The sequence below is a fragment of the Nothoprocta perdicaria genome, unplaced genomic scaffold (genome assembly GCF_003342845.1).
Source record: "Nothoprocta perdicaria isolate Ctin4 unplaced genomic scaffold, notPer1 scaffold_122, whole genome shotgun sequence".
Lineage (NCBI taxonomy): Eukaryota > Metazoa > Chordata > Aves > Tinamiformes > Tinamidae > Nothoprocta > Nothoprocta perdicaria.
The window spans coordinates 760,735-771,777 of record NW_020454339.1 but is presented as its reverse complement, the minus strand read 5'-3'; the positions used below and the strand labels follow the sequence as shown (position 1 = coordinate 771,777).

General features: G+C 42.2%; 1 protein-coding gene across 2 annotated transcripts; it reads right to left on the bottom strand.

Annotated features, from left to right (window-relative positions):
* Nucleotides 1-963: 963 nt before the first annotated feature.
* LOC112960323 (carbonic anhydrase 3-like) lies at nucleotides 964-10,754 on the bottom strand. 2 transcript variants are annotated; one of them, XM_026054542.1, is made up of 8 exons: nucleotides 10,717-10,753; nucleotides 10,355-10,552; nucleotides 6,652-6,770; nucleotides 4,697-4,800; nucleotides 4,002-4,025; nucleotides 2,809-2,842; nucleotides 2,165-2,320; nucleotides 964-1,391 (listed from the first exon to the last, which is right to left on the bottom strand). In XM_026054542.1, exons 1-8 carry the CDS (start codon nucleotides 10,751-10,753, stop codon nucleotides 1,272-1,274), a joined length of 792 nt encoding a protein of 263 aa, XP_025910327.1. In that variant the 3' UTR covers nucleotides 964-1,271. The 2 variants fall into 2 exon arrangements, with proteins under 2 accessions (XP_025910327.1, XP_025910325.1); XM_026054540.1 differs by lacking the exon at nucleotides 4,002-4,025 and having other exon boundaries at nucleotides 2,809-2,874; nucleotides 4,708-4,800; nucleotides 10,717-10,754.
* Between the last annotated feature and the right edge of the window lie 289 nt (nucleotides 10,755-11,043).

Genomic DNA, 11,043 nt, shown 5'->3' with positions numbered 1-11,043 from the left:
GAAGACAAATAATCCAGGAAGCTTCATTTGCAGGAGCTTTACCACCAGGACACCTTTAACCACCCATCTCCTGTAGGATACTGATCACCTTGATGGTGAACATAAGACAGCAGATCTTTGCTCATACTCTGGCTGCAGGGTCGRTCTCACTTGTGTTACACAGCTTTGGGAGCATAGTGAAGTGTTGACACAATGACGGACAAGGAAAAATGACTTAGAAATGCCTGCCTGCCAGTGATTCTTYGGCTGCATCCTGCCTGTCAGCTGAGCTGTCTCCCCAGAAGGTAACAGAGCTAAACAGAGTTAAACTAAGCTTGAAGTCTCCAGCCTCTCAGAGACACGGTAAGCAAACATCTAGTGACTTAACCTGGATTTATTAGTAGTAGGGAAGACAAATGGCAAATGTGAGTCATCAGCAAAGTCCCTCTCCCTATGCAACAAAGTTCCTAGTGGGTGAAATCACTATTATATAGACTTAGATGTGGAAAACCAACATACACACACACACATATCCCAGCATCAAGGCTGAAACGTGTCATCCCGAGAGCTAACACAGTCAAAGCAGCAAAATAAAGGCACACACACACCCCAGCAATCCTCCAGCTGCTACAGTGATTACAAGGCAACAAGACCCCAGCARTGCTCTATGGCTGGATGGGTGAAGTAATAGCAGCACCAAAACAAGCCCAGTGGGCAACAGGAAAAGATGGCAAAGAAATACAACAAGGCTATCTATTTTCCTCTTAGTGCACAGAGGTGAAATACACCTGACTATCTCCTGAATACGAATCTTAGATAACAAACTATGAACAAGAAGGAAAAAGTGGTTTGTTAAATGAGAATTTATTCTTCAGATGTTCATGATGCAGTATCTCAGGAAGTTCGCTACTCAGGATGCTCTATGGACAAGCATTTAACCTTGTGCTCATGTACTGTTGATCCACCATTAATCTACTTTCCTAAAACACTGGTTCATTTTTCTGCGTTTACTACATTTCTTTTGAACTTTATTTGAAATATTGAAGTATTTTCTTCCAAGATCATATGGCTTGTTCATTGGTGAAGAAGAATCACATCTATCCTACGTTTTCATGTTAAAGTTAGTACTTGTATACAGCATTTTTTCTGCTTTAAAATCAAATTCAGTTATCTGTCATGTTTCACCACTCAGACTTCAGGCTTGGAAACACTGATCTGGATTCAGAGGAAAAGGCAAAAGCTGACTATACTTTGGGATGCAGGGATTTTCTCACTCAGCTTCAGCAGGAGCCTTATTTGAATGAGGCTTTTACGACCCTGCCCTTCAGAGGCTGAGGTGGGCGCCAGTTATCAACCAGTGGGCTCACAGGTTCGTTCTCAGGGTTCTTGGAAAGGCTCCGTAACCTTGCCATCTGCAAGGAAGCAAAACCAAAGTGTCATTAGGAATAAATCTGGAAGCAATGCAGATCCTGATGCCTACAACTAGAAATTAGGGCATGTTTTTTTCACATGAGCACAACTGGTAGAAGTCTGCGCAGYCCTCTGTCTAACAGAGCTTGTGGGGAGCTTCATCTGCAGAGCAGCAGATGATCTGACTGACCCTGGCCTGGGCTCTTCTGGATTTTCTGCTGAGCCACCCACACAGGATGAAACAAGGAGAGGTGCCTCCTTTGTGACCCAGCTCAAGTTCAGTTGAATCTCTGGTGGAAAAAAGGTGATCCGTGACAGGGGATGTCCATCTACGTGTGCACAAAGCAGTCTACAAAACAGTTGGTCTGCAGAAGTCCAGCAACTGGATTAATAATCTAGAATTTCAAATTATATACAGAGTATAGAAGATCGAAGAGTATGTTACCTTTACTCTCAGTAAAGACTCTCACAATAACTTCTAGGATAACTGAATGTTCCTACAATATTATAGTGCCATACCAACTCCTGAGGCCAGTGGGCCCCACACAGCTGCAGAGAGGCTGCAGATTGCAGAAGGGATGAGCATTCCGAATAGTCACTCTCAGCAAGCCTGCAGAGTTAGTTAACAGGATTCTGAAACTACAAACCATCATAGCACCATCATCATCCTACATCCCTCTTCTGTACTGCAACATAGAGCTCGCAGATCATCACACCAACATGGTGAGAGTGCACTGAGAGCAGGAAAAGTAGGGCAGAGCTAGTAGGAGCTTACCTGGTCTGGACTGACTTCAATGGGTTCCCTCAAGAGAATCCAGGTGATGCACTCTTCACAAGGAGGGGTAGTGAACGAGCCGTGGTACGTCCAGTAGTCCCGAGATTTGGGAAAAAGAATTGATGGATCGAAGTGCTGAAAAGGAGCCTCTTTCCCCTAAAACAAGACAAAGGAAAGCTCTTCAGTAAGTTTAGTGATAGCCATGTTAAAAGATATCAGTATATAAGTTATTACGGAGGAAGTAATTAAATATGAAGACCATGAGATCAACCCTTTTCTTTCTGTCAGGCATCTGCCCTGTAATAACGGATATATTGATTCCATTGAYATATAAAAGAAAAGACAAAGAGAATAGTGCAGGACGAAGCAAATTTATTGTTCCCCATACCTTATTCCCCATACCTTCTAAAATTCATTTGGGATTATCAACATTTTGTTTTAGTTTGGGGCCATTTTGGGGTCACTTGGGATAAAAGTTAAATGCTGGTACACTGCAGCTACTGGATACTTGCAGAGGTGAGAAGCTCTGTGTTTACCTAAATAAAAGAAACAATCCTGCTCCACAATTCACAGTATCCTCTGGTGCTACTCTTACACAAMAGAATGATATCAAGACTTTGATACCAAGACTCGCATTCTGATACCTTGGTCTTAATGTTATCAATTTCTTCAAGAATTCTCTTCATCTCTGGTTTGGGAGTTGTTCCAACCTGCAACACAGAGCACAAGTCCCACATTTTTCCACGAAGTTTCACAGTGGGAAAAATGTATTCAGTGCATCACATCTCTTAAGGTAAGCAGCAATTTTCTCAGGACATCTTGTACATRCTGGCATAAAATGGTGCCTGCTAAAAGGCCAAGATGAACAACAGACTTGAGTAGCTGGTTTTGTAATTCAGAAATGTGCTGGAAGGCTCCACAAGGCATCRTCCTATGACTCAGCAACAAACCACATGCCCACACAATGTCATTTAAACCCCACAGGGCCTGTCYTAGGCCCCCAGTTTGAATGCAGGCCACAATGGCTGTGTGATGATTTACAGATACTCAGTGGCTGTGTGATGATTTATACATACGCAGCACAAGTGCTGTTAGTCCAAAGTGGTGGGGTTCCTGCAGATGCTTAGGACATTCTGCAGCACATGCAGTCAGACCAGACTCAATATAAAACAATGATGGAATTCCTGTCGTGGCCCCACCATGTTATGAGGTCACTTTATAATTGTGTTCACAACATTCAAAGCTTTCAAAAGTTCTGATGTGGCTCTGCATCCAAGTAAACAGACCAAGTGTCCAAGTAAAAAGACATGCTTTCATCATCATATTTTGTTCCCAAAGAACAAGGAAGAATTGTGAGAAGAGGACAGAGAAGATGCAGAGATGCCACTTACTTTGTGGACATTTTAGCTGCTGTTAGCATGATTAATAGGAACATAATTTTATACTTTATAAGTTGCATTTTACAAGCTAACGCTTTAGGCTAAAATAAAACAAAACAGCAAAAGAGAAACAATGAAAGGACATAGGCGCAAGTGAGAATCTGTACGGGCACTAAACCTCCGACTAGTATCATTTTAAAGCAACCACACGGAAAAAAAGAACAGACTGTCTGAGTCAATTACAGTGTAACAGAATTAAAAGAGCATTGGTTCTAGTTTGTCCAGGGACAGAATGGCAAAATTGATTACATCCACTTTCTATAACTGTACAAATGCAACTCACTATTAAACAATTATTAAACAATAAAAGGAGGGCTATTCCCTGGCACTGATTCTAAATCTGTGTTCAAGCTGAAGTTGACACCTACAGGCACGATGAGCCCTCTACTTCACCACACAGCTGAAATCTGCCTAACTGATCCCTATCAGGTTGTGTGTTTGTTAGTATTTTCTGATTTTATGGAAAGTTTTAAGATTTGATCTTAGGACTGCTTTCTTTCTCTTGTATTAAAAAGATGTAAAATTATCCATATTTTCTTATTTTTTATTAACCTGCTGTGTTTTGAGGTTTTAATTTTTTCAGTGAAATTCTGCAACTAGTTCTCTGAGGTACTTCGGTTTYTTTGGAGCAGTTCCTTGAACTTATTTGCAGTCCCAGATCAAGCAGGRATCAGCAAGAAACCAAGCAAATGACTCAGTGAAGGTAACGTTGCTGACAGATAAACACAGCAGCCCTGGACAGACAAAAGGCAGGAAGATATACTCTTCCTACTCGGCCTCATTACTCCCACTCGCCACACAGAGTGCACCTCACAGCACAGAGCTGGTGAGCTCTGGGGGTATCTTGTTCAGTGTCACCCATGCAAGGTGCCCCTGTTGTCAGACCTGGTGTCAGAAGTCTGCTCTAAATGGGTTTGCAAGTGCAATGTGGAGAGCCCAAAGCACTTGTGACTTCAGACTGTGCATCACTTCCAGTTTCTTCTAYAACGTTACAGTGCTGGGAAGAACWACAGGAATGTTTTCCCCAAAGCTAAAAAAAWAAWAAATAAATAAAAGAGRTGAAAAGTATAGAAAATCTGCAGAGACCAAACACTTGTCACTTACTTTTAGAAAAATGCCCACAACAGCCACACCATCCGGTTGTTTCAAAGCTCCTGCAAAATTACCATGTTTGGGATTCCAGTGSACCATATGTAGCTGCAAAAAAATCGACATGTTTAAGTGTAAGAAATTGCTAACAGCTCAATCTTACATACAGTCAAATTAAACTGGGATAAGCTTTCAGTACACAGTGAGTAAAGGAATGGGTCTGAACAAGGAAACTGTACATAATATTTTTCTTACTCCCATTCACATGGTTTCATGTGCTCACATTTTCTGCTAGCGTCACTCTGTATATAATTGAAGCATGAAAGACAGAAAATAGTCTTTACAAACATTTTCAAACATCATTCTGAAATAATTCAGTTGTGACCAGTTTAACCCATGCCTGTGGCATGCACACATGCAATGCAGGAATGCCTACGGACATGCACCGCTTCATCACAGGTAGGTTTTTAGATTATTAGGCTATGCAGATATAAGCTCAAGGATTTACACTGGGCTGTATGTAGTGCCTATGATGCTGCTTTGCATCTTCTGCTACTTTTGCATATTGCGCTAGTAGGCAGTAGAGGGAGTAACTTGGCATTTGTTTCTCAGTTTTACTCTGAGAATGGTCTATTTTCAGGAAGTCTTTCAAGATTTAAAATCTCCTTCCAGAAAATCTCTGGCTCCTATACATAGGCACAATCAGCCATGCGGAATCTCAACATAAGTTCTTTCTAGAATAAAATACTGCACAAAACTTTGAGACTAAGGCATATTTTGAATGTCTTTTCTTTCGTTTGTTTTCTAAAACACACTCAAAATTATTTAAAATAGCAACAAAATAATTTCCCCTAAGTGTTAAGTAGTACGATGCTCAGTTTCTTGTCTCTTGTGGATTAAGGGATTTTTCTCAAGGATAAAGGGCGGGGGGAAGGGGCATATATCTTTGGCAGTGTTCTAGAAGTTTCATACATTCCACGCAATCTTCTCCTGTCTATAAACACCAGATTACTTCAATCAAAAGCAAAGTAAATATCCTCTGTTTGAAATAACTAAGAAATAGCTTGAGGAAGCGAAACTTGTCCATCCAGTCAGCCAAGAGAAGGCAGTATATTAATGCAGCTATGCTAAGGCAAGGGGAAGCCCAAAAAGCATCACCCACAGTCAYCTGGGCAACATTTGCGCCCACGGCCCTGCAAAATATCTGCCAACAATTTTCTCTAAGATAAGCGGGCAGAGCCCCTGGAAGCTTTGCATATGGACAAATATAGGTGGTTGTACAAGAGCAAAGCATTGTGGCAGGCTTTTCATGGGCAGAAGTATGGATAATAGGCTATTTTCTGGTAATAGGGAGGGAAAAAAACACATTTGTTAGTAACTGACTTTCACCACCAGTGAATTCACTTGCATTTATTACCCAAAAAAGTCTTCCAGGTCCACATGAGCCATCAATCTTAGTAACTTTACACCAGTAGTTTGCATCAAAAAATATAGAACATATGTTTGCCACAGTTCTTTAAAATAAATAYAGAAACGTGGAAGCACAAATGTTTAGAAGGTAGAAAATATTCCCTGCCTCTCTGAATTTTAAGGTACAGGAACATAAACTGAATTACATGTGTCTTTAGATAGTTCTTCATTATTAGTAATGCTTCCTGAAACTTAGGAACTGAGCACCCTGTTTTCTGAAAATAGCAGATCATTTGGTCACAAATATTTTGAAACATTAGAAAAAAAACCTTGCTGAAAGAAGCGTATCCATTTTAGGATATATTTGCAAAGACATGTTTGTTGGCAGATACATCTCATCCCACTGCACATTGATTAATATTCATAAGTTTTATGAGAGATTTTAGAGAAAAATAAATATTTGCAAAGGGAAAATAGTTAATCTGTTCAGATGCACACTCAGTCAAATTCCAGTTAGTACCACATGGTGCTATCAAAAAGAAGTCCTACCTCTGCGGCGTATTTCACCCCATCTATAACATGCTCTGAGCCATGGTCATCAGAGGAACCCCAGTGCAAATGGAGCTGGCGCAGCCTGTAGGCTCCAGAGAGTGGCCCTCCTCTCAGCACTGCAAGTGACAATCTACATCAGCACTGCCCTACACAGTGGTGACACACATGTCTTACTGGAGAGGGAGCCATACTTAAAAGCAGAGAGCACCTTGTGTAAATCCAGCTGATTGCAGTGGGAGTCACAACACTCTACAGTTTATGAGCCTGGGCCTGAAGTCCTCTATGGCTCAGGATAAAACTATTTGTTTTCAAAACTGTAAAACCTGCTGTGACTCGAGCACTGAATCACATCCCAACTGCCAAACACTACCCTTTCCTCTAGCAAGACACGTTCCTAATAGGGCAGATGAGGAAAGTATTAGCAGTTTCCCCTATCAAGAAAACATTCTCTTGGCATTATCTCCTGGGATGAAATTAACCCCAAATTGTCACATAGTGCCTTGAGACATATCTATCATCCGTGAAGAGTTTCAACCCTAAATTTTTATCCAACAACCTGCAGAAAGCTCATAATAGGAGCAGATGGGGCATCCAGAGGAACAAGAGACATGACAGGGACTGGAGGGAAGGGCAGGAAGATGGGGAATATGGCTTACAGGAAGCACAGCCGCAAGCTTGGCAAAATCAAGGTTTTTTTCCAACAATATTCCTTGGGCAGGCACTTCCTTGAGTAGCTTTTGTCTACAAGTTTCTGTCTTTAGTGAGCTGTGAGGAAGACAGAGAGGAACTACCACATGAGAAGCCCCATAATTAGTTTCCTTTGTCCCATAATTAGTTTCCTTTGTCACACTGTTTTGATGTTTGTATTGGCCTGAAATTCATTTATCTCTTTCCTATCCTATCCTAACACACATTTAGAAATTTCTATGGACGGAGCTGTGATATAGTTTAATAAGCTTGAAACATCCCAGAAGGGGGGAGGGGGAGGGAAAAGCTACAATTTGTGGTTTTGAATTCTCTAAAATGCAAATTTAGTACTATCTTGCGGGGAAAAACAATCTTCTACCATGACTATTACTTGAAAAACACATATTGTGATATATGTGGTGTGGTAGACTTATCTGAACATATGTTAAGGTCAATGGCTGGTGTCAATCAGGAAAAATGAAAAAACACCTAAAAACCTAAAACCAAAAGATGTTTCTCATTGTTCATGCTATACAACAGTAACCACATCCAAACTTGTGCAAACTGAGAAGTGTCAAGACACACAAACTACCTGCACTGACCTGAGGCTTTTTCAGATAGATGTTTTTTCTGACTTCAGAATTAAACACCTAGTGAGTGGCTAATCTGAAAGATTTTTTTCTATACCTCTGAATAAAGCATATGGCACTGATTTCATGCAATATTTGTGGTGATGCATTCCAAGTTATATATATATATAAAAAAGCACAATTTATTGTTTGTCTGAGGTCACTGTATAGAGACCTATAAAGGTGTGTAAAGCCCCACACAAATACAGACTATTAAGACAGTCCCAAAGAGTTTACATTCTATCTTCACAATGTGGAACAAAAGCAGGTAGCTAAAATGGTAAATAGAGGAGTCCAAGCAAACAAAGAGCTTGGCAAGATAAAAAATAGTGATAGTGATCTTCGAATAGAGTGCAGGTATGTCAGTAATTACATACCTTGCTAAAAATAGAATTCCAATACAAGTGCCAGCAAAGCTGAAGCAGAAAAATACAATGGAAAGTAGCTGCATTTTCCATGGATTAAATTGCCTTCCGTCTTCCTAAAGAACTGACTACATGACACAGCACTGAAAGTGTAGTTTTGTTTTGGTAGCTGTTGCTCACCTACCCTCAGAATTATGCACTGATCAATTCAATCAGAATTATGCACTCTGGAATCAAATTTTGAACTATTTGGCATAGAAATGCAAGACTGATCCTAATTAGCAAAAACATTCCATACCTTCTTATAAAGAGGCTCTACAAAGTACAGGGGAAGAACCACTACAAAATGTCAGAGTTTAAATCAAAATAATTGAAATGTTTCTATTATATTGGAATTGTCCTTCAAAACAGATGATTGCTGCAATCATTAGGTTACGTCATGTACATGCAGCACATCAAACACAGATGCGATGTTTCCACAGCATTTTGTAGGTCAGTAAGACTGATAATTAACACTAAGGACTTTCATGTAATTGTTTTCAATTACTTCCTTTGGTACCTGCAGGTCTAAGTCCTTCGTTTATACTCAGTCTATGTCACATGCTTGGGATCTGTGCAGCCACTTTCCTCTATCAAAACTATGGCTGTATTTGCTTCAGGAGATTCTGTTATGGCTCAAATAGTATACACATATTATGAAAACACCACTCTATGCAGTAGATAAAAATATATAATATTAAGTCTTTACTGGATGCTGAGCACAGTTGCATCATTCAGAATAGCTGCAAGTGTACTGTTTCTTTAAGGACTGAAATAACTAAAATTGAAGAACAGGCTTATAAAGAACTCTTATAAAAAGAGGTCAAGATTTGTGATTTAAGTTTATTTTAGAAAGAAATAGCCTGCATGTATGAAAGAACAGGGAGAATGTATTTGTATAACGAAAAGCTGTGACAGCTTAAAAACAGAGAAAAATCTAGCACTATTTGAGCAAGCATCGTGGTAACTACGACCACCAAGAGAAGAAAAGTCTCTATACAGTAAGAGGAACTGCAAAACCAACTGTTCTAGTTGGTTGCTTCTTTATTCATGGAAATCTGTCTTTGCAGATTCTTAAGATCAATTATAAYTGCACTGGTGATTTGACTGTCTCATTCATTTCTCCTACCTGGAACAGTCAGTAAAACCTCTCATTGTGCAACTGCTCAGTTCAAAAGGATTTAGGAGAATTTTGTCAGGAGTAAATTCCAGGTACAAAGGAGTAAATTGCAGGTGACTTAATGTTCCTATGATAAAATAGCAGCAGAGATGCTTGCAAAATTAAAAAAGAAGTAAAACAAAACACCCATAAGGTGCTACAGATCCACACAAGCACGTAGAAGTTTTCTTGAATTATCTAAAATGCAAATAGCACGTGGATGTGATATCACCACTGGAAAGAGTGCAGCTGTTCATGGTCAAGGACTCAAATACACTGGAATATCCAGCTGCAAACGCCTGTCTGAAATAGCGCTGGGGCCAAACAAAGCAACCATTAACCTGCCTGTCGAGGATAGAAGAAACCAGGAGCAAAGTCACTGCAACCATCCTGCTTACATGGTGTCTAGGGAGTACATGAACCACTTCCAGGTAATGTCCTCTCCTCATGCACAGTGCCCAAGCATTTGGTTCCATATGGGACAAGGCTACTTGGGAAGAGAAATGCACCTTCCCAGSCTCCAGAACTGAGAGTTACCAACCGTTTGGCTACTGTCAGATGCCTCTCTTGACAGCCCAACCTGCACCTATCAGCAGTCCCTGCAGCAAAAGCCTCCTTGTCCTGCATGAAACTCACCTAGAAATGGCTTGACCCACCTAAAGACGCTCCTGGGCCAACTCTTTTCCACACCCAAACAGTTTTTCTCTGCTGGCCTATGTAGTCCAGTGACTATAGGATGGGTTTTTGCCTCAAGCACTTTGCAAACTTTAATTTCAAAATTTAAAAAAAAAGAAAAATTCCCCCCAAACTCCCGAACTGACCTGATCTATCAAAACTGTCATCAAAGACAACCCTGCAGGTGCGCCCATTGTTGAGGATGGTTTTGGCGGCGCCGGGGTCGTAGCTGGCGTGCCAGGYTGGAAGCGATGGCTCGTGCCGCACGTCCTTGCTGTTGATTTCAATGGGCGACTGCTTGTCCCCCTTGGCGTAGGGGTAGTTCTCGTGCCAGTGCGCGGGCCCTGCGCGGGAAGGCGAGGAACTGTCACAGGAGCCCCCCCCGCCTGGCCCCCAACGGCCGCCGCGCCCAGCGCCCCAACGGYTGCTCCCCAACGGCCGCCCCCAACGGCYGCCGCGCCCAGCGGCCCAACGGCTGCTCCCAACRGCCGCCCRCGGCGCCGCTCACCGTTGTCGCTGTCGTAGCCCCACGTGGACTGCGCCATGGTGCCGACACCGGCCCGCCTCGCGGCTCCCCGCTGCCCGCGGGGCTTTTATAGCCGCCCCGCCGCGTCCCGCCCGGGGCGAGCGGCGAGGGCAGGACCGGGGGCGGGCAGAGCCACGGCCGTCCTCTCCCTTCAGGCAGCGCCTTTAATCCCCCGCAAGGGGATAAGCGCGGGTTCAGTCCTGGTTTTCCTGCGCCTCGGCGAGGCAGAGATGCTGACAGCTCCTCTGATGGGATCCAGACGCAGTGCACAGAGCCCATCACGCCGGGGTGGCCGCCACGGCTCTCGCT